At 36.0% G+C, this 24,193-nt stretch overlaps 1 protein-coding gene across 8 annotated transcripts in view; it reads right to left on the bottom strand.

The window, feature by feature from the left end:
• The window catches only part of RIF1 (replication timing regulatory factor 1), a 70,024-nt gene that overhangs the window by 14,992 nt on the left and 30,839 nt on the right, over nt 1-24,193 (bottom strand). For all 8 annotated transcript variants that reach the window (XR_004271312.1, XM_032286354.1, XM_032286359.1 and 5 more), the window contains 14 exons: nt 23,932-24,002; nt 23,564-23,744; nt 21,130-21,237; nt 20,051-20,200; nt 14,236-14,335; nt 10,823-11,087; nt 9,277-9,319; nt 7,924-8,126; nt 6,982-7,084; nt 5,762-5,881; nt 4,609-4,760; nt 3,852-3,932; nt 3,707-3,761; nt 102-3,323 (listed from right to left, as the gene is read on the bottom strand). Coding sequence is in view for 7 of the 8 variants with exons in the window: in XM_032286354.1 (XP_032142245.1) it covers nt 102-3,323; nt 3,707-3,761; nt 3,852-3,932; nt 4,609-4,760; nt 5,762-5,881; nt 6,982-7,084; nt 7,924-8,126; nt 9,277-9,319; nt 10,823-11,087; nt 14,236-14,335; nt 20,051-20,200; nt 21,130-21,237; nt 23,564-23,744; nt 23,932-24,002 (4,854 nt within the window). In the remaining variant the exon portion in view is untranslated. The remainder of the gene's footprint in view (nt 1-101; nt 3,324-3,706; nt 3,762-3,851; nt 3,933-4,608; nt 4,761-5,761; nt 5,882-6,981; nt 7,085-7,923; nt 8,127-9,276; nt 9,320-10,822; nt 11,088-14,235; nt 14,336-20,050; nt 20,201-21,129; nt 21,238-23,563; nt 23,745-23,931; nt 24,003-24,193) is intronic.

Raw genomic sequence — 24,193 nt, 5'->3', positions numbered from 1 at the left:
TGGTGATACAACTGAAATATTTTGTCATTCACCAGAGGTCACTGTGTGACCAAAATGTTCCAACCAAATACTGGGTTAATTTTCAGCCTCATTCCCCTTACCTTGTTAACCGGTGATGAGATTTCATCTTCTTGGGATCTTTTTAGTCCTCTCTTTAAAATGCTCGTAGATGGAGAAGCCAAAGGAGACCAGACACAGCGTGTCTGCATGCCACTAGGACTATCATTTGCTGACACAAGTGAAGGATCAAGTTCCCTTAGTTTTTGAGGAGATGCATTATTGTCTTCTATTATTAGTTCAGATATAGCTGTTCTGGATGTCAGAGACTGTGATGGTTCCTCCACTTTCTCTGAAGTATTATCTTCCTGTAAAATATCACTTTCCCTTATCATTTGATTGTTATCTAATTTTTCTTCAGATTTACTACATTCAGTATTTATTTCAGTTTTATTAGAGTCAATGATTCCTTCTTCAGCGCTCATTTCAACTGTGTCACGAACAAAGTTGTCCATTTCCACATTCAACATTTTTGTTTCAGCTTCATCAGACTTTGAGGTTTTGGTAGTTATGTCCTCATTCTCTGTTTCATCATGGCCAGTTTCAGCCTTTGCCTCGCCAATCATCGTTTCTTCGTAATTTTCTATTTCAGTATTCGTTTTTTCAGATGAGTGTGGATCATACACATCACTTCCTCCACCTAGTTCCCCAACTGCTGTTTGTTCAGAAATCTCAGACCGAGCATTCAATTTTATAGGTGTTGTATTATCAGAAAGACTAATACCTGAATTTAATTCATCAGATGCTGCTTCTTCGGCATTCACTTTAGCTGTGTCTGATTCAGACTTATCATTTGTATTATTTTCTTCTATTGTTGCTTCTTCAGAAATATGAGTTTTGGTACTCTCTTGTTCAGGGAAGCTAGCTTCATTTCCTACATCCAATTCCATAGTTTCTACTTTATCTAGGTTGGATTCTGTTACTTTACATACACTTCCTTCAACAGTAACATTCTCCAGACTCAGCTCCTTTTTGGGGGTTTCTTCTAGTTTTTCTTTTGTCTGCAAAGATTCCTGAGAGGCATTTTTCGAGTCACCTAAACATGAGCCAATGGTTTTAAAATTTTCATTAGATGGCTCTTGGCTTTCTAGAGACATTGCTTCACTAGAATCCTTATCACAAGTTTCCTCTCTAAAGTTTATTATTTCAGGAGGAGATTCTTGCATTGTATTTTCTTTTAATTTGGTTTCAGAAACAATTAATGAATCATTAACAGTAGCATTATCCTCTTTAAGACCCAAATGAAAATATACACTATTATGTTCATCTAAAAATTGTCCTTCCGAATCTGGATTAGCTTGAGAAGTTTCAGATGTGACTATAGGTATCTGTACATCTGCCTTTTTGGTTTCATTAATCTCTGCATCATTATTTTCTGTATTCTTTAACCCGATGAGTGGCTTTTCCTGAGGTTGTGATTTTTCCCCACAGCAATCACAACTTTTAGATCTCCTCACCCTTCTACTTCTCTTGTGTTGGCATTCAAGTGTTTGAAAAGTTTTTTCTGAAAGTGAAGAAATATCTGATGTCCCCATTTTTGAGGATTCTCCCACACTACAATTATCAGAAGAGTCTCGTTTATGTAATCTCTTAATGGCATTTCTAGTCCTTAGATTTGATTCTGGCACAGTTCGACTTGCAAAGGAATATTCTGCACATTTGCTAGTTTTATTTTTTTCCTCACACACATTTGGTAAATCATCAGGAACTTGCAACAAATCTGAAGTTACTGTAGAATCCTGATATATTATAGTACTACCTTCATCTTGTTTTTCACAAATCTGAGCTTTTATATTTATGTTTTCTTCAGAACTTGCTTTATAATCATGTGACTGATTTTCAGCTTTCACACATTCCTGTTTCACTACTTTCTCTTCTTGATCTTGAACGTCAACACTTTCATTGTTTTTGTTTTTACATTTTCCGGATCTCTTCTTCCTAGAACCTTCTTCTTTTGCCTCCGAACTATCAGATTCCGAGTTTTCAATGCTAGAAAGCAAACCCTGAGATGCTCTTCTTGTTTGATACCGTGTTCGGCCTCTGACTAGTTTCTCAGAGGACTTGTCTAGAATGTCCTGGGTACTATCTCCCTCAGACTTAATGTTCTCAGGGTCTGGCTTTTTTTTATTTTGCTCAATTTCTGCATTAGCACTGGTTTCCCCATGAGTCTTCTCATGTAAATTATTTCCTTTTTCAATTAAATTCTCCTGTATAGTTTGTTCAGAAATCAGTTTGTGTTTAGGTAACACGTCATCTTTTATAAGCAATGGACTCTTCTGAAGAGGTTTTTCTTCTTCCTTACGTCGTTCCTTTTTTTGATGACTATTTTCTTTATCTTGGCTATCAGTGGTAGACTCTACTACTTCTGAGCGTCGCCTTGAAGACCGCCTGAGGGTTTTCTGATTTGCAGTTATCTGAACCTGACTATCCTCATTTACCATTTGATCTGCTGGTATTACTACTGGGGGTGTATTTTCTTTGGATTCCAAATTAATTTCCACATTTTTCTCCTCTACAATATTAGTTTCCAATAATACAACACTTTCCATTGTTGCTTTAAGCTTTGTATTGTCATGCTCCATTGTAGATTCAGAAAGATGAACCTGATTATCTGACACACATTCTGTTTGTTTAAGCAAACCAGGTGAGTTATTTTCTAAGACTACCATGCCTTCAATAGATTCCTCAGTATTTTTCTCCTGTTCAGATCTCATTATGGGCTTAGACCTTTTATTCCCTGTTTGTTCAGCTTTACCAGCTCTCCGGCTTGATCTCTTAGTTCCAGTCGCTATTTTTTCAGAATCAGATTTTGAAAAAGTCCCTTCTCTTTGCTTTGCTTTTGGTGGACAATCTGTTTTAATCATGGTTTCCTGGTTATTTTTTACTGTAACAGTTGATAACATATTATTCAAGGGAGATGGGCTAAAAGGTCTATTTTCTGAACCATCAAACTTCTCCAAAGTAATAAAGGTTTGCCTCCGACTTGTAGGGTGTGGGGGAGTCCCAGAAACAGCAGCATTAGAAACCGAACTACTGCTAATAACAGAAGAATTTTCTGTACTGGATGCACATTCAATTGATGTTTTCTTTGATGAAATTAAAGCTTTTTTTCTGGCATCATTATTACTGCTCAACATTTCTGGACTGGTTTTGTCAAGAGAACCACACTCATTATTTGAAAGGGAGGCCTTTTCAAGATGTTCATCCATACCACGGTCTTCCGTGACATCTTGAGGAATGACAATGTCACTATCCATTTGCTCCACCTGCACAGAAATATATACATATGTACAGATTAATAACTGTCAAACAAGTCTGACTTTCTGGGAAAATTTTAGTATAAAACCTCAGTAATCCAAAGATAACCACTGACATGCAATATATGGCAGCTATTCCAAAGTCAGTGGCAGGTGCCTAATAATTTGTGTTCCTAATAGTCAATATTCAAGAAAAGCCAAGTACATTTATTGCACGCGCACGCGCGTGCAAAAGTATCTGCTAGTATCTGAATGGGAGGGAGTTAACAGGAAATCATACAGTAAATCTTAAAATTAATAAAGGAAAGACCTACAGACCTTTCAGCAGTTTAACAGACTATATAATGGAAGGATGATTCTAAAAAGCCCAAAATATGAAATGCCAAACATACCGTGATCGTCATCTTAGAATCTTCCTTTGGTTTTCTGGTTGAAGTAGGAATTTCCCTGAAATAAATAATGGTAAGAAATATTGCTTTTATAATTATTTTAAAATGAATAAAACAGATATAAAAGTTTGATGGCTTCTATACTTACATAGACTCTTCCTGACTATACTGAGTAAATAAAGTATCTTGGGAAACATCTAGATTATTATACATGGCAGGAATATCACACCTGAAAAAAAAAAAAAACTGTATATAAGTAACTTCAAAAATCGGATATTCTTACATTTAGAAATTAAACTTATGGCCAGGTTCATGCCTGTAATCCCAGCACTTTGAGAGGTTGATATGGGTGAGCCACTTGAGCTCAGAAGTTCGAGACCAGCATGAGCAACATGGCGAAACCCCATCTCTACAAAAAAAATTAAAAATTAGCTAGGCTTGGTGTCCATCTGTAGTCCCAGCTACTTGGGAGGCTGATGTGGTAGGATCTAACTTTAGCCCAGGAGGCAGAGACTGCAGTCAGCAGAGATCATGCCACTGTACTCCAGCATGGGCAACAGAGCGAGACTCTGTCTCAAAAAAATAAAACAAAATGTAAAAAGAAATTAAACTTGCAATCCTACTAAGTTGCTATAAAATCATGACCTAAAATGCTTATTTCCCAGATATTCCATGAAACTGTCTTCCCCTCCCAACCTACCTCAAAGAAGGAATTCAGTTTATAAATATTTGGTACATTACTAGGTAGCTTTATACATTATGAAATGCATTTATGTACAGTATAACTTTTGGCACTAAAATTTAGTACACACAGTATTTTAGTTCTAAACACAAAGTTATAGTTTTCTGCATGAAATCTAAGCCTGAATACCAAATACCTAACTCAAGATAAAAGGCCTACAAACCGCTTTGTTTTGAGAACTTCTTTTTGATGCTCAGTTAGTATTCTTTCCTTTGCATCTTTTTCTTCTGGAGGTATAAACACAAAGTCAGTAGATTTTTCTTCTTCCAAAAGAATTTCACTCTTTACTTTTAAACATGAAGATTCAAGTTTCGGCTGCAGATTTGAAAAAATAAAACAAATGCACATTTTTGTTTCCAAATTATTTTCCAATATTTCTATTACTCTCTTCCATAGTGACACCATTTTTAATAGTGATTATGAAGTTCATAATACTCATGATCAGTAACAAGTTAGTACAATGTTCCCCACTTTCTTTTTGCCTCTAATAAATGCTGAGAAAACAGAAAGTATTAAACCGCTTTGTAAAGTAGCCAAGTCTGTGCTTAACTACAAAATATGGGCAAAAACGTTTGTCAGGCCAACACATGGAAATGAACTGATATGGCAGAAGGTGAATACATTTGCAGCTCCCAAGTTGAAACATAACTTAGTCAAGTGAAAGTCACCAATATGCCCCACATACAGGTAACTTTGGTACTACAATGTTATCAATAAACGTTCATTGGAACCATTGCTTTAATTTATTGTGGCTACAAAAATATGGCAGAGTTACTCTTAAAAAAAATAAATAAATAAATAACACTTTTCATTTCACCAGGGCTATAGTCTCAAGATTCTAGAATATCCTTTACTGGAGGTCATGGAAAAGAGAACTGTTGTCTCAAAGTCAGTTAACTGGCAACTAGTATGATACTTAGGTTAACATTTGAGCTTAACATTGGTGTCTTATCTAGGCATTATTTATTTCTATTCAAAATATTAAGTTCTAAAACAACAATGCTAATCACAAGTTCTAAAATATTTTCCTCTTGTGCTACCTATGTTAGTCATTCATAACTAGTCTCATTCCATCTCAAGGTGGCTGCTGCCTAGAATAACTACACGTGACAGTTGCTAAGCATTACACAGAAACTTACCTTTCCTAACAAGAAATCATCACCCAAGGCTTCTAGGTTACATGCTCTCAATTCCCCTGCAATCTCAACCTTTATTTAGTCTTTTACAGCTTTTCCATCCCATTTTTAAAGTTGTATGAAAGTTACCATATACTTTATCTTAAAAATTTGATTTTAAGTGTCCTTTTAAAAACATACTTTGGCTGCTGGTTTCATATTTTCTTTTTTATTCTTAGTTTGTGCCAAAAATGAATCTCTTCTTCCATTTGATTTTCTCTCCATGCCACTTATCTTCACATTTAATTGCGAATTTTCTGTCTGTTTTATTAAAAATGAAACAATTTCATTAAGTACAAAGGTGATATTTTGCTTTTCCTTTTCACATTTTGAAAATTCCAGTCTGATAGTAATTGCAAATATTGTCAAAGTTTTTCTAATTATTCAAGCCTATAAAAATCAAAGAAAGAAAAGCCACTGTCTAATTCAATAGCAAATGCCTTTGGTATCTCTTTTATAGTAGCTGTTTAGTATTTATAATTTTATGAATTCTGAAAATAAGACATGTCACATAAATACACAAAGTGAATTAAATTACCAGGTTCAAACACCCTACTTGTAAATGAAAATATTCCTAAGAGAAAATTCAAAGCCATAGAACTTTAAACACTAAACAGAGGGTTAATAAGGCATGTATGATAGAGCATATTTGCCCTCAACAGAATATACACCTTTTACAGACCAAATTCCAGTGAACAACTCTTTTAACAATCCTAATTGTTAGTTATCTGGCGAAAAATTTTTACTTCAGTCAAAACCAAATGCAGTACTTAGCTGGCTATAACATTCTTTTTTCCTCTTACAGATTCTAAACAAAAAATAGCTATACCCTATCTGCTCTGAATAGAAAAAACTTTTCTAAGAACACTCCACCTCATAGGTATATAGTATCCATGCCTTTAACTCGTAGATCTTCAGGCAGTAATCAAATATTTAGCAAAAGAAACTTTGCTCCTAATGTGATGTGACAGCAAAGATGTGTTTTTCTGGTAGAAGAAATGAGAAAATCAATTTTTTTTAAATAAGAAAATGAACAGCTTTTGCTTAGACATGAATTAGTAACCATTATTTCCAGTTTTTCCAGAGCAACAATTAGCTATGAATTTTACTCTGTGAAGAGCACGGATGAGGTATGAGTTCAAAATGGGTGATTCATGACAAGAATTAGAGATTATTTACATGAGACTCTCTAGTGAAAATTTTATGCCTTAATTCACAAAAGTAATTTTAGGCCAGGCAACTGACAACATGGAAAAAGCCTATGTTACAGAACTCTTTTCTGTTCAGTTCTATATCATATGTCAACAAATAAACAATTTAAACATCCAAAAATAAATGAACAATAAAATCCCCCAACTTACTCCATCAGAATATGGTACACTGGATTCCTCCTCCATCATTTCAACAGTTTCCAAACCAGGCAATAAGAGCAGAAATTTTTGTTTGGCTTGTCTTAATACTGGCCTTTTAAAAAGTACATAAAATATACACCTTAAGTCAAGTAGTACTGGTGAACTGATGATCCATTAACAACAGCACTTTAAACTTTTAGAGCAGCAAAATAGATTTTTATTTTTAAATAAAGACTGTTCCTTACTATGCATATATAAAACTGGGAAGACATAGGCCAGGTGCGGTGGCACATGCCTGTAATCCCAGCACTTTGGAAGGCCTAGGCGGGGGTATCATGAGGTCAGGAGTTCGAGACCAGCCTGGCCAAGATAGTGAAACCTGTCTCTATATACAAAAAATTATTTTGGTGTAGTGGTGGGCACCTGTAATCCCAGCTACTCAGGAGGCTGAGGCAGGAGAATCACTTGAACCCTAGAGGCAGAGGCTGCAGTGAGCAGAGATCACGTCATTGCACTCCAGCCCTGGCGACAGAGTAAGACTCCATCTCAAAAAAAAAAATAAAATAAAATAACTGGAATAAATTAGACAATTTTTGTATTATTCCCTATACTTTTCTGAATTTCCAAATTTGTATCATGGAAAATTCCAAAGAGAAGTAGATTATATAAAGCATTCATGTCTACCTTTAATAATCATCCATTTCCTATCCTCCTTGTCTCTTCCATTAAGGATAATTTAAACTACTTTTCTTCGTTTCTGAAATCAAGGTTATTATAAGGACGAACGAAATGGTGAAATGTTTAATAATTATCATGTATCCCAAATGGTAATATTTCAACTAAGGAATCCTCTGTAACGATTCCTCATAAGAAAAGATTTTACACCAAAATATTAATTTACATGATCACAACAGTATAATTAGTTGTATAGAAGTTTTGTTGTTAACATACTTCAACTCTTCAGGATAAACCAACATTGTCACTTTAGCAAATGTAGCATTCCAGAACTGAGCACTCTGTTTTCGAATCTGTTTACTCTTGTGCAGAAATACTACGCATATTAGTGGGGAGAGATGTTCAAGAAGTTCACTGTCGTAAGTTCCAGTGTAGCTGAATTGCAGACAGGCAATAATTTCTCCCAGTAGCTTTTCTAACTAGGAAAAAGGAAAAAATAAAAGCAAAAAATATACTAAACATTAACTCACACAATATGTTGCGACTGCAATTTTTAAACTTAAGCAAATTTTAAACTAACCCCCACTGTCGTCTCAAATATATATCCCTTTTTACAACTTGACAAATTATCAGTTGAATTTGCTTTGGTTGTTGATATATTACAGTTCAATTTTGAACTTATTTTTTATTAACAAAAGAAATTATGTTTTTATAATAACAAGATAAATAATTACCTACATAAGTTCACCTAAAAAACTTTGGGTCTGATCGCCATTATATATAAAGAAAGGGATGAGATAAAAGTTGATTAACTAGGCTGGGCTTGGTGGTTTATGCCTGTAATTCCAGCACTTTGGGAGGCCAAAGCGGGAAAATTGCTTGAGCTCAGGAGTTTGAGACCAATGTTGGCAACATGGCAAAACCCCGCCTCTATAAAAAAATACAAAAATGAACCAGGCATGGTGGTGTGTGCCTGTAGTCCTAGCTACTTGGGAGGCTGAGAGAATCACCTGAGCCCAGGAGGACAAGGGTATGGCGAGCCGCAATCACATCACTGCATTCCCACTTGGGTAAGCCTTTGTCTCCAAAAAAAAAAAAAAAAGTTCATTACTTAACACAAATTTAAAGTATTAAATCCTTTAAAAAAAAAAAAAAAAAAAACTACCTGTAACGGTGTTCATATGATGTTATTAAATGCCCATTAAAAATGAAGAATAGGCTGGGCATGGTAGCTCACGCTTGTAATCCTAGAACTTTGGGAAGCTGAGGCGGACAGATCACTTGAGGTCCGGAGTTCAAGACCAGCCTGCCCAACATGGTGAAAGCCCGTCTCTACCAAAAATACAAAAAATCAGACAGGCATTGTGACGTGCACCCATCATCCCAGCTACTCAGGAGACTGAGGTGGGAGAATCACTTTAACCTGGTAGGTGGAGATTGCAGTTGAGCCGAGATGGTACCACTGCACTCCAGCCTGGGCAACAAAAGTGAAACTCTATCTCCAAAAAATAAAAAAAAATGAAGAATAACCCCTTTAAAAATCGGCAGAATTATGTTGAAGAAAATTATCTAAACCCTATGATTTTCTCATCATGAAAGTATGTTTTATGGACAATTGTCTATTTTTACCTTGTTGTTCAGACAACTATATACTTTAGGAACTTCATCAAGCCTAGGAAGGAAAACACATAAAATAGAATACCATTTATATTTCTGGAAGTTAACACTGTACTATCTATCAAGCTACTCCTAAGAAAGAGCTAATAAAGGCATAGTAATAAATTGAGTAATATAAAAAGAAGCCTGAAAATTTAACAAGTTAAAAAGAATCAAATGCTAAATATTAAGCATAAAACAATCCAATCTTTGAAAAATGAATCACGGAAAATATCTACAATAAATCTCAAAGTAATAATCATACTAATTGCTTATTTATTTACATTTCCTTTAAGCATTATTTTTAATGAAATACAAAGATTTGCAAAGAAAAGTTCATGGATTTGGAGGCTGTATTTGTACTTTGTAAAATCTGTTCCTAAAACTTTCTCTGTGAATGTAATTTATGAAAGACAAGCTGTATTTATGATTGAACCACACAAGCGTGCTATAAAGAATATTGACGAATCCTTTCAAAAGGCTTGTTCAAGTTTATTACAGGGTTGGTTTCTCTCCCCAACCTCCAGCCACCCCCTAGGTTTTAAGGCACTGCTTGCTTCAATTCAAATAAAGGGTAATGCAAAATTAACTCAACTTTTTTGGAGAGCAATTCAGAAACATAAATGTGCATACCCTTCAAACCAACATTTTTACTTAAGTAATCTTCTATAGAAACAATGGCAAATGTGGGCAATGATTTATGTGCAAATAATGTTCAACTATTCTGAGGGAAAACACTAGAAAAACATGTATGTCCACCAATCAGAAATTGGGTAAAAACTTTAACAGAATCACATGCAGACATTTTTTTAAAATGAGATTCTCATGTATACAGTACAAAGACAGTCATCCCTCAGTATCCATGGGGGACTAGCCGGGCATGGTGGTGGCTAATTCCAGGACTACCGTCCTGTCAGGATACCAAAATCCATAGATGCTCAACACTCCAATTAAAACAAGTTGTATCTGCATATAACCTAAACACATCCTTCCATATGCTTTAAATAATCTCTAGATTACTTATGTTATCTAATACAATGTAAATGCTATGTAAATAACTGTCATATTTATTTGTATTATTTTTATTCTTTTTAATTTTTCCAAGTATTTTCTATCCAGGGTTGGTTGAGTCCATGAATGCAGGATCCATGGATACAAACAGTCAACTGTATTAAATGCATACCATATAACTGATTGCAAAACGGCATGTCAAGTAGGCTTTCATATCTATTGTGTACTTAGTAAGCATGCTTGTTTGTATAAACAATTCTGAAGAGATAGGGCGCTGAAAAGAAAAGGGAAACGGGAGTAACAGGCAAAACAGAAGGACTTCCAATTTCTCTCTCATATTTCCATACTATCTGAACTATCTTTTCAAGAAAAGTGTAGTTTATTACCCTCTCCACAAAGTTGTCAAGACTACCATCTACAACAACATAGCTGATTAAAAACCAGGAGTTGCTACCTATATTTAAATTGTATACATTTAATTCAGAGCTATTTAGCCCAAAGTACTTACTTTGAGTTTTCATAAAATAATGCCAGAGGTCTTGTTAAAGTCGCAAATATTTTTCGGATCATAGAAGGCAAAGAAATATGTCCAAGTATGCTGGAAATAATGCCGGTGATTGAGTTGCCAATAGTGAAGAGGGTATCGGAATGTGCTTCTTTGAAGCTCAGAGTGTGGAAGGAATAGATCACTTTCACAATAAGTTTAAATAAAGAAGTCAATTTCCCTAGGGGCTCATTCTTCTTTTTGGACCAATCTGAAGGTCTCTGTGGTGCTAAAATAAAATTGAGTTAAAAACTCAAATAAACTGAAATTAGTGTTACTGCCACTTTTACAATTTATAGCTCACATTTAAACGTTAGATACATCAAACACATGTCCATTTGCTGACTGACACCCCAGGCAAATCATAACATAAGGTACCATTAATGGATAAATATCACTAGAACATTATCTTTACAAATGAGAATGGGAGATGAAAAGTACTTGGCAGATCATGAATAATAATTCGAGAAAAACAAGTCTATTTTTTCTTAGGAATTATGAATTTCAAACTTTTATTTTACATTTCTTAAAATGTCAACAACTAATATGTAGGAAAGTATTAAATTACATAAGATAGGTTACAAATTTAAATTTTAATAGTTTCAAAAACAAAAAATTTCCTCTAAGAATGACCATTTCCTTGCTCATCTGTAGTACACTGATCCCTACAAATAACATTGAACAAGAGATGCAAATCTGACAAAGAATGCAGAAAGTCTACTGCCTATTTCCTAGATTCAAAGAAAAAGATTTGTCCCTAAAAGTACTCTTTTGTATCCTCCTTAATCCCTCTGTAAACATCTACCTACAAGTATAAACCCACATTGCCCTTGCCCAAAAAATACCCATTCCAAAATATCTGTTTATCTTCAACCAATCCATTATTTTAAGGAATGAGATCTCAAATTTAACAGAAAACTAATCTAATGCTTCTTAATTAAAAATTAATCTCATATGTAAAATGAAAAACAAGTGTTGCTTCTAAAAGGAAGCTGACTTTTCTTGGAATCAATTTCTCAGACATTAATGTACACTGAAAAACAATATCCAGAAATTCCCTGACAGAATGTTGAGGTGAGGTAACAACCATATGCCAGGAAAATGGTTACACACAGGTGACTGATCAAGTTGTAAATATATTGAGGGTCATGAAAACCATTTTCTCACTATTAGAGACAGCAGAGACAAATGCAGAAAGAGGAATTATTAGCATGATCCATATATTAGATGGTAAATGAAAGTATATCTAGAGAAACAAGTGTGCCACAAAACATTTATTAATTTTAAATATTTGGTTATTGACCTTACAGTGGAAAAATTGGCAGATGCCATCCTCAAACAGGAAATGTTAACATCACCAGTAATGGGAAAATAATGAAGTGAAAAGGAACTATAGCATTATTTCTGTGGTACTCCTGCAAAGAAATAAAGGGAACCTGAATCTAATCTTGAGGAAGTATGATAATCCCAGATTGAGAGACTCTAAGAAAGTAAAGTTGCTTGCTTTTTTTTGGCTATGGAGTATAGCTCTGTAGCCCAGGCTGGAGTGTGGCATGATCTTAGCTCACTGCAACCTCTGCCTCCTGGATTCAGGCGATTCTCCCGCCTTGGCCTCCCAAGTTGCTGAGACTACAGGTGCGAGCCACCATGCCTGGCTAATTTGTGTATTTTTAGTAGAGACAGGTTGTCACCCTGTTGGCCAAGCTGGTCTCGAACTCCTGACCTCAGGTGATCCGCCCACCTCAGCCTCCCAAAGTGCTGGGATTACAGGCGTGAGCCACTGCACCTTGTCTAAAGTTTTTGTTTGAAGGACACAAAAGACAAGACTGAGGAACTGTTCCAGGTTGTCAACCTGTCTAAAAACCATACCTTCAAATGGTTCAGAGGAAAAAAAAGAATCAAATGCATATGCTGGGGATTGGGGAGAGAAGATATGATGAATGCAGTCAACTGTTAATTAACAAGCCTGAGAAAAGGAATACAAAGTTTCCACGGAAACTAATGTAAATCACCAAAAAATCCCAAGGTGAGCCTAATGTACAATTCTGAATAATAATTTTCTTTTAGCTAGTCTTAATATTGTTTCCTCCCCTCAACTCCTTTTAGAAATCTCCCCATTACCTAAGTTTTACGGCAAGAGGAATTCTGGCTCTGTTTTGCATGGATGTGAAGTGAAAAAGACATTTGTAACTTTGAGTTTACAGTTCCTGAACTGGATATTCAGTTAAATCTAATTTGAGAAGTATCAGCATAGGTAAAATTATGTCAATATGAGACTCATCATCTTGGCTCTATGAAACTTCAGTGGGTTATAAAATAATTTCTGACATCATCTGTTATACAATCTTGGTATACTTACGGTTTTCAAAGGCAAACGTATTTTTCTGACACACTGAAGTAATCAGATTAGGTCTTGGTCAGCCCAAGAGGAGAGCTAAGATCAGTATTTCAAGAACATCTATAACCTGTTTCTAAGGCATGCAGGCTGGGATGTTCTGACCTATAATATACTTAAGGAGCTTAACATGTTACTGAGAATAACATGCTGCTACTTAGTAAAAACTCAAAATCCAAAAAAGATTCTAAGAATGTTTTAGAAAACTCATCAATAGCAGATCTTATTGGTACACAATTTTATATGTTCCTAATCTTTAAACAGGAAGAAATAATATATCTCAACATCAACTAACATTTTTAATTAATGGCAGATTATCTCTACCTATGTGGTATGAACATATAAACACAGGTGGATACATTTTACTTCAATGAATCAATTAGTAGATTTTAAAAACTATTTCCTACAAAATAACTTAAAACTAACCAAGGCATACAACTTATTATGATTCAAATTGTCTAATTTTAACTATTTAATTACCATTTTTTAGGTAAACACTTTGTTAAATTTTTGTAACAATTTTAAATTTCTGAAAAAAATAACAATTAATTGATCCCATTATTTTATTTTAAATTATGTCAATTCAATGATTATTTTAAATCAGGCTTGCAAATAAAAACATTTCAAGTTATGCCCAAGTTTCTTGTCCAGATAATCCTTCATACCAGATGGAATAAGTAAAATCATTTGTATTATTAGGCAATCTCTAATTCGAATATTTATCTTTCTGTTTTATAAAAAGACATGAAGACATTTTGTTTATGAAAGAGGTAAGAGAATGATCCAGAGCATATGAAAATTAAAAAGAAAAGGGAGAGTCAGAGAGAATATGTAAGAAAGCTCCTAGCATAGTAACTAACATGGCTAAACAAGATGAAAAGGTAGTAAAATGAGGTAGCAAAACTATTAGGACTTCCCCTGGCAAAGTTTGGTACTATTTATGAAATACTGGATAAACAAAGGTTAAAAAATATATACTTACATTTAACTTTGGGCTGATATTTAATGTCATATGGTGAGAAATCAATGCAATCAACCATTACAGTAATAACATGAATAATCCTATCCACGAGCAACAGATTCTAAGGAAGAGAGTATTACAGTTAGAAACATTCAAGTACTGAGACAGTATTCAACAACAGTAAGTTAACATGAAAAAATATAAGACTGTTACTCCCATATAACCTACGTAACATACACGTCACAGTTTACAGTACATTAAGTGCAGCTACCCATGGCTTAGCAGAGATCTTTTCTGCAAAATGGGTCATTAGGCAATTTCGCCTTATGGGAACAACACAGTGTACTCACATAAACCTAGATGATACAGCCTCCTACACACCTATATAGTCTGTTGCTCCTAGGCTACAAACCTGTAGCCTACACACCCGTATAGGTGTGTAGTTACTACACTGAATACTATAGGCAACTGTAACAAAATGGTATGCATTTGTGTATCTAAGAATAGAAGAGACACAGTAAAAATACCATATTATAACATTCTGCAACCACCTTGAGATAGATAGTACCAGATCTGTGGTGTGTTGTTGACTGACACATTGTTATGAGGCATGTAACCATATACAATTGCAAATATTTTTCAGTTAACTACTGTGACTCAAACACTGTACTTTATCTTCCTCTACATTTAAGAAAAATAATTCACCTTTAAGATGCCCATAAAGGCTGGGTGTAGTGGCTCATGCCTGTAATCCAAGCACTTTGGAGGCCAAGGCGGGTGGATCACCTGAGGTCGGGAGTTCAAGACCAGCCTGACCAACATGGTGAAACCCCGTCTTTAAAAAAAAAAAAAAAAAGATGCCCATAAAAGCCATCATATCAGCCAATAAACTGTGATTAGAAATATTAGGATCATAGATTCTCTAACAAATTCCTTTTAAAAATTATGAAGTAAATTGCTCAGTGAGTTGGCAAATAAAAAAGAAAAAAATTATAAAGTACAAGTGTTCACTAAACCAATGGAAACAAAACATTTTGCTGCTGGCCAGGCACAGTGGCTCACACCTGTAATCCCAGCACTTTAGGAGGCTAAGGCGAGCAAATCACCTGAGGTCAGGAGTTCAAGAACAGCCTGAGCAACATGGTGAAACCCCATCTCTACTAAAAATACAAAAATTAGCAGGGCATGATGGTGCACGCCTGTAATCCCAGCTACTTAGGAGGCTGAGGCATGAGAATCACTTGAACACAAGAGGAGGTTGCAGTGAGCCAAGATTGTGCTACTGCACTCCAGCCTGGGTGACAGAGTGAGACTCCATCTCAAAAAAAAAAAAAAAAAAAAACAAAAAAAAAAACACCAATTTGCTAAGTTCTTCCACATCCTTTCCTCTTCCTTTCCCAATCCAACAGCAATAAAAATTAATCCACAAACACATCAAAAGCTACTTGGAGATTTAAAAGGGGTGGGAGGAGGGTGAGAAACTAAAAACAGAAAAAGGGAATCCCAGACCACAGAACACCTAAAAAATAATAAGCTTTGCTAGCAGAATCTCTGAATAACAGAAGACACAGTGAAGGTTTTACAAAAGTAGTGTGTTTAATAAAAGGCAAATGATTAATGTAGAAATTGCTGAAATTAGAGATCTACACACTGGCCAATGTTTCTTCTCCTTCTATTCTGTATTACTTGCTATTTGTCCACTTCACTGGACTAATTTACATATCTGATCCAAAAATAGTGTCCACAACAGGATGTTAAGGGCAAGAGAAGGAAAGTAGTGTCCAGTCAATCTATGGAAACCATGTGGAAGGTCAGTTCAGATGACAAATGACATGTTCACATAAAAAGATGTTAAGTTTGAGGTGATTCCTCTCTGCTCACAATGACAAAGTAAAGGATGTCTGTAACTACAATTTATCATAAAAGCCAGAAAAATGGGATCTCTCCTGAATTAGATTTCAGCTACCCAACAGTTCATTATTAACCTTTATTGATAAATACGCATAATCATGAGGAGAACCAGAACCAAGAAGTTGCTGTGTAAATACCAAATAAATTAATTCATAAGGAAAGAGCCAGTATCACAAACAGAAGAAAAAATATTCTCAGAAGTAAAAGGGAAAACTATCTATTTAAAATATTAAATGTAAAATCAAAAACATGGCCAGGCACGCTTGCTCATGCCTGTAATCCCAGCACTTTGGGAGGCCAAGGTGAGTGGATCACCTGAGGTGAGGAGTTTAAGACCAGCCTGACCAACATGGTGAAGCCATCCCCACTAAAAATACAAAAGTCGCCTGGTGTGGTGGCGTGCGCCTGTATTCCCAGCTACTTGGGAGGCTGAGGCAGGAGAACTGCTTGAACCTAGGAGGTGGAGGTTGCAGTGAGCCGAGATCATGCCACTGCACTCCAGCCTGCAACAGAGGTTCCGTCTCAAAAAAAATAAAAATATTGCTCAGGAAGATGTTTGAAAAACACAGATGACACAAATTTTCAGAAAGTTATGAGTTAATAAATTTCAAGCTGGCAGAATTTAAGAAAAAGTCAGTAACAAGGACACGTTACCATGAAGACATTAACAGTCATTAATCTCTAACGTGTAACAATATAGCATCAAAATGTTTAATCCACATGGTAATATGCAGCAAATTCATAATCGGGGGATACGTAATCACAAGTATCTTATAAATAACTATAAAACTACACTATCACAGAGCTATAACATAAGATGAATTCTAAAATCAGAAGTCATAGGGCCAGGCACGGTGGCTCACACCTGTAATCCCAGCACTTTGGGAGGCCAAGGTATGTAGATCACAAGGTCAGGAGTTCCAGACCAGCGTGGTCAATATGGTGAAACACTGTCTTTACTAAAAATACAAAAATTAGCTGGGCATGGTGGCAGGCGCCTGTAGTTGCAGCCCAGCTACTCGGGAGGCTGAAGCAGGAGACTCGCTTGAACCCAGAAGGTGGAAGTTGCAGTGAGCTGAGATCATGCCACTGCACTCCAGCCTGGACAAAAGAGCAAGACTCCATCTCAAAACAAGACAAAATCCAAGAAGTCATAGATGATCCTCTCTGATCACAATACAGTAAAATAAAACACAATATAATCACCGCACACATCCATAAAAAAATTCTCTTAAATTACAAAGCACCCTTCCAAGTTCCCTAGTGCTATTTAAAAAGGCATCAAAGAAGTCTATATAATCACTGATGGCAGTAATAAGTGTTAGATGCACAGGTTTGAAAAAAGTTAAGCATTAAAACAAAACCATTCAATGTATGTATGACAAAGTAAAGTAAAAAGCTGTGGTAATGATCAATAAAATAAAACTACACGCTGTTTCCTTGGTAGACTTGGATAAGCCTTTGATTACCAAGTACAACCAAGAAAAAACTTCAGAGCAAAAGGGTTGGTGGGCTTGGCATCAAGTAGTCCAACCCACTTGGGAGGTTGAGACAGGATGACTGCTTGAACTCAGGGGTTGGTGGCTGTAGTGTGTGTGGCACCTGTGAACAGCCACTGCATTCCAGGTTGGGTAACACAGCAAGACCTCATCATCAAGAAAGAAAACAAAGAAAAGAAGGAAAAGGAAGAAAAGAAGGAAAAGAAGGGGAGGGGAAGGGAGAAAAAGAGAAAGAAAGAACAATACAACTATAGATGTGGCATTCCTCTTACACTATTTAAATTGGTGAAGAATAGTTTTCTAAATCATTCTAAGACGTTACTATTACTATAATACTTTGAACAATGAGAACTCCAGTATCACTTATGAAGATATATGTAGAAAAAAACATGAATCCTATGATAATTTAAAAGAATAGCACTTTAACCGGAAGTGTATCCCCAAAACACAAGATTCAACATAAGGAAATATGTAAGTAACAACTTTTATGTACTTCAGCAACAATCAAGTACAAAGGAAGGACAGACCCATTTATAATAGGTCAAAAAACAGCTTAAAAACAATCATCAAGTTAGGTTAACTTTAGAAGACTTAAACACAAATCCCTGGAAAGAACAATTTGTTGAGAAAGATGTAAACTATTTTCCTAATTAACCTGTGAATTCAAAGTTACCAAAGCCAAGCAAAATCTCAACAGGGTATTTTATGAAATCTGATAGACTCCAAGTCTCTTCTGGAAAGGAACAAAGGCAGACACAGCCTAACTAATAAAACATGATAGCTGAGGGTCAACATTCTCCCTATCAGTTATAAAAACATGCACATTATCAATTCAGTAGACAGGTCTCAGAGATAATCACCATCATAACAGACAATGTCCCTAATCTCATGGAGTATGGGGGAAGTAAAAAAATGAAGTACAGAAATAAACAATTTCGAGACAGTGCTGAAAAGGAAATAAGATGCTCTAACAAAAATAAACAAGCTCCATTAGGTAAGTCCTCTGAAGAAGGAAGCAGAAACCTCATGGGTAGTGTTAGGAGCTCAGAATTTTATTACAAATCTAACAAAAAGCTACAGTAGTATTTCAGGAGTGACAAGATTTGATTTACATTTGTAAAGCCACTCTGACAAATACAATTAGAATTGTGCTAATAACAAGTAGAGGATATGTACATAAATGCATTTAAAACACTAAAAACAGTGAACATCTAACTATGGGTAGTGATTATTACTGGTGAGAAGACATCTGTAAAGGGGAACTGGCTTTGCTGTTTGTAATCTTTTACAGTAAGAACTGATATTTATGGCCAGGTGCGGTGGCTCACACCTGAAATCCCAACACTGCAGGAGGCCAAGGTGGGCAGATCACCTGAGGTCAGGAGATCGAAACCAGCTTAGCCAACATGGTGAAACCCCGTTATCTACTAAAAATACAAAAATTAGCTAGACGTGGTGGCACCTACCTGTAGTCCCAGCTACTCAGGAGAACTGCCTGAACCCAGGAGGCAGAGGTTGCAGTAAGCCCAGATAGTGCCACTGAACTCCAGCCTGGGTGACAATATGAGACTTTGTCTCAAAAAAAAAAAAAACCCAACTATTTTTACTTTCTTTTATTCCTCATTAAAATGTGTGTCAGATATAAGATATAGAGAAAACACACACAACAAATATCATTTCAATAATCTGCAAGGAAAAACAACGGTTTCTGTGTGAAGACCATTACCAAGATTACACACAGTAATAAATAATTGAAACAACCAAAATGTCCTTAAAATACTAGAATTCCAAGTAATGGTACAACTGTACTACAGAATACTGGACAGCAGTTGAAAGAAATAGTAGAGCTATATGGATTGATTTGAAAAGGGGTCAAGACAGTGTTTTATGAAAAGTTACACAATTAAATAAATACAATAAGGATTTCAATGGCAAGAACACTGTATACATATGCATATGCAAGTATCAATATGCAAATGACTGTGTAAATACAAAGAAAGAGGTCTATTCTGGAATGATATGCATCAATCTGTTGGCAACAGTTGTCCTTTCCAGGAGGAGGGAAGGAAAGAGAAAAGAGACTTTTCTAAGACTACAAACTTTCAAAGACACTGAATTTAAAAATCTAACACATACATAGGAGAAAGTGAGGGCCGGGACAGCAAGGTCTTTGATTTATTAACCCAGAATGACACAGCACAAGGAGGTATACAGTACAGTACAGTAAAACATCTTCACTGTTAATGATACCAAAACGTGGACCTTAGAGTCCAAAGACACAAAACTGTTTCACGAAGTATACTTGTTTTCATTATCGACTTTCTTACTTATAAATAGAAGCAGAAGTGATAGTTCACAAATTTTATCTCAATTTACTTGAAAAGAACAGTTCAAAAACAAACAAAAAAAGGTAGTAACAAACTCACTGAAAAGTCTTCATCTTCCAAACTGGACATCATCTTGGAAGAAAGTTCCTCACAGCACAGGTTTTCTTCTGCTGTTGCCACCAAAGCAGCACAGCGAGCAAATGTTCTATATAATTCTGACCAAGTTCTAAGCAAAGTCTTCATGGTAGCCTACCAATAACAATTAAAAAGAAGTTTCATTAATATATATCTATGTATCAAATAGCTTACGGAATCAATACATCTTTAACATTTTTTTAAAACACTGAAACATTTAATGTGTCATAAGACAGACAATGGCCGGGCACAACGGCTCACACCTATAATCCCAGCACTTCCTTCAGGAGGCCAAGGTGGATGGATCACCTGAGGTCAGGAGTTCAAGATGAGCCTAGCCAACATGGGGAAACACTATCTCTACTAAAAATACAAAAAATTAGCCAGGCAAAGTGGCAGATTCCTCTAATCCCAGCTACTCAGGAGGCTAGGACAGGAGAATTGCTTGAATCCAGTAGGTGGAGGTTGCAATGAGCCGAGATTGCACCATTGTACTCCAGCCTGGGCAACTAGAGCAAAACTCCAGAGGCTAACATAGAGTAATAACCTTTCCCCCACAGCCCAGAGATCTAACTGAAGAGAGGAAATAAGTTATGATACCAAAAAGTATCAAAGGTCCAAAACAGCTTCTCTCTTCCTTCATCATTTTCCTTTCTCCTAAGCTAATAAGAAAGTCATAAAGAAGTGTTATTTCAGAAATTATTGTGGGCTGGGCATGGTGGCTCACACCTGTAATCCCAGCACTTTGGGAGGCTGAGGCTTGTGGATCACCTGAGGTCAGGAGTTTGAGACAAGCCTGACCAGTATGATGAAACTCTATCTCTATTAAAAATATAACAATTAGCCAGATGCAGTGGCATACGCCTGTAGTCCCAGCTACTCGGGAGGCTGAGACAGGAGAACTGACTGAACCCAGGAGGTGGGGTTTTCAGTGAGCCAATTTTGCACCACTGCACTCCAGCCTGGATGACAGCGAGGCTCCATCTCAAAAAAAAGAAATCATTGTGGAAGCTTACAGAGATAAATACTTGAAAATGCCTTACCACTGGAAATCTTTGTTCTGAAAAAATATGGTTTACTGGTAAAGTCAATGCACCATAGATGGCACTAAAATTATGTTCTAAGGCATCACCTTGATTTACTTCATTAGTCTAAAACAAGAAAAATAATGAAGTTAGACAAATTACCATCTTATTCTAATCCTAAGTAGTAACATAACTTAGAAGTAGTGGGCAAAACTGTCTCCCCCAATACTGAGAATCAAAATACGTTTAACTCCTAACCCCTGGAACCTATGAATATAGTCTTATTTGGAAATACAGTTTTTGCAGATGAGGTCCTATTGGATTAGGGTTGGCCCCAATCCAATGAATGAAGTCTTTTCTGTAAAAGGAAAATGTGAAGATGGAGGCAGAGTCAAGTGATGCAGTCACAAGCCAAGGAAGGTCAAGGATTGCCAGCAACCACCAGAAGCTGAGAGGCATGAACAAATTCTGACTCAGAGCTCCAGAAGAAACCAATCCTACCAACTCCTTAATTTTGGATAGCCGGTATCCAGAACGATGAGAAAATAAATCCCTGTTGTTTTAAGTCGCCAGCTGGCTGTAATTTGTTAATGGCAACCTGGGGGAATTACGCACTACGTTTAAGTTCTAAAAAAAATCCAAGAGGCAACTCAACTATAGTAGTAGTCTTCTACTATACAAACACAGCATTTAAGCAAGAACTAATACCATAAAAAGGGCCTCTGTGATCCTTCCAACAGTAGGAAGCTATTTAAGAATGTAAATGACTGCCAAGCTTGGAGGCTCATTCCTGTAATCCCAGCTCTTTGGGAGGCCAAGATGGGCAGATCACGAGGTCAAGAGATCGAGACCATTCTGGCCAACATGATGACACCCTGTCTCTAATAAAAATACAAAAATTAGCTGGGTGTGGTGGTACACGCCTGTAATCCCAGCTTCCTGGGAGGCTGAAGAACTGCTTGAACCCGAGAGGCAGAGGTTGCAGTGAGCCGAGATTGTGACATTGTACTCCAGCCTGGGAAACAGAGGTAGACTCAGTCTCAAAAAAAAAAAAAAAAAAAAAAAAAAAAGACTTTTCTGGCTGGATGCTGTGGCTCATGCCTATAATCCTGGCACTTCGGGAGCCCAATGCGGGTGGATCACCTGAGGTGAAGAGTTCCAGGCAAGTCTAACCAATATGATAAAACCCCATTTCTTCTAAAATACAAAAAATTAGCCAGGCATGGTGGCAGCTGCCTGTAATCCCAGCTAGTCGGGAGACTAAGGCAGGAGAATCACTTCAACCCAAGAGGTAGAGACTGCAGTGAGCCTCAGTGAAAAGAAAAAACCCCAAGAAAAAAAAAAAAAAAAAAGAAAGAAGAAAGAAAGAAGAAAGAAAGAAAGAAAGGAAAGAAAGAAAGAAAGAAAAGAAAGAGAAAGAAAGAGAAAGAAAGAGAAAGAAAAGAAAGAAAGAAAGAAAGAAAGAAAGAAAGAAAGAAAGAAAGAAAGGAAAGAAAGGAAGAAGAAAAGAAAGAAAAGAAAAGAAAGAAAAGAAAGAAAAGAAAGAAAGATGTAAATGACTTTTCTTCCACAAGAATAGTGTACTGGCTTGAGCAGCCAAAACAAGGGCTACATCACTATAACATAAAAATAATTCAGTTGGGCACGGTGGCTGATGCCTGTAATCCCAGCACTCTGGGAGACCGAGACTGAGGTCAGGAGTTTGAGATCAGCCTGACCAGTATGGTGAAATCCCATGTCTCCTAAAAATATAAAAATTAACCAGGCATAGTGGTGTGCGTCTGTAGTCCCAGCTACTCAGGAGGCTGAGACAGGAGAAATGCCTGAACCCCCATGAGGTGGAGGTCTAGCCTGGATGACAGAATGAAACTTGTCCAAAAAAAATAAAAGAAAAATCCTTGGAGTTATTTCATTTTTGAGTTACAGCACCACCAGTCCAGCAAATGCATATTCCATTTAAAGATAGACAAAGAGGCTGACAAATCATGAACAGGACTTGTGCTCAAGAGTCTGTCAATATTCCCACTTTTGTTAAGTATTTAAACATATAGATTATTCAACTCTCAATAGATTCCTCACTTAGGGGAATGCTATACGGCTCTGAAGTAATCACCAATGTGGCTTACCTATGGGAATATATGGCCTAGCCAAGATTACCTCTGTCATTCTCTGTTAATACAACTACTGAAAGAACCCAACATATGAGAATTTACGTCTACGTGATCCTTCTAGATAATCACTACTGAAGAAAATGAAGCTATGACTAGTCCCCATTAAGTTATAGTTTCTTTACTAATGAGGCAGAAATGCAATAAAATCAAAAGTACAAAGTTTGCCAATTCCACAAGAAAAAATATTTACTGTCTTCTATTCAAACTTCTATTCATTTCCCCAATTGCACTTAACAAAAAAAATAATAATATCTAAAGTATGTAGCATACTTATTTCATACCTGATTAATCAATTCGGTTAATGGGGTGACTATAACACTCCACATTCTCCAGAGATGCTCCTTATTTTCTAATTGCTTTGCATTTTGATTGATAACATTTAAAACAGAGTCACTGAAAGCTAGTGGTGAAGTTGGACCAGAAAGAACACAGCCTACAAGTGTTTCCAAACTGAGAAAGAACCTGAAAAAAAATTATGAACACATCAACTTTTTTGCACAAATATTAGTTGAATGTTAACAAGATTCTAAAATAACTGACAAAGTTAATGAATTTAAAAAAAAAATCTTAAAACTTATGAAATAGTTTTGTTTATTACATAATCTTTCCAAGACAAACAACAAAGTTTTAAGTTAAGGTACAAACTTACCTTTCATCTGCTACACCACATTCCAAGAGATTGTTGAAAATTAATTGAATTAAGAACAAAGCTGGAGTTCCCTGAAAGAGAAAATGAAGTCAGTCTTCTCAGTTACAAAGAATAGAACACTTGTTTTCTGTAATCAGTTATTTAAGAAATAAAACTGTTTTAAGCGTGACAAATTTAACTTCTGGCATTACTTAGGGTATGACAACCATCTTAGTAAAATTATTTCCGTAAATTACACACAAAAATCAAGCACTTTATACTC

The sequence above is a fragment of the Sapajus apella genome, unplaced genomic scaffold, assembly GCF_009761245.1.
Source record: "Sapajus apella isolate SASKATOON/1434 unplaced genomic scaffold, GSC_monkey_1.0 scaffold18, whole genome shotgun sequence".
Taxonomy (NCBI): Eukaryota; Metazoa; Chordata; class Mammalia; order Primates; family Cebidae; genus Sapajus; species Sapajus apella.
This window is presented reverse-complemented; position numbering and strand designations above follow the sequence as displayed.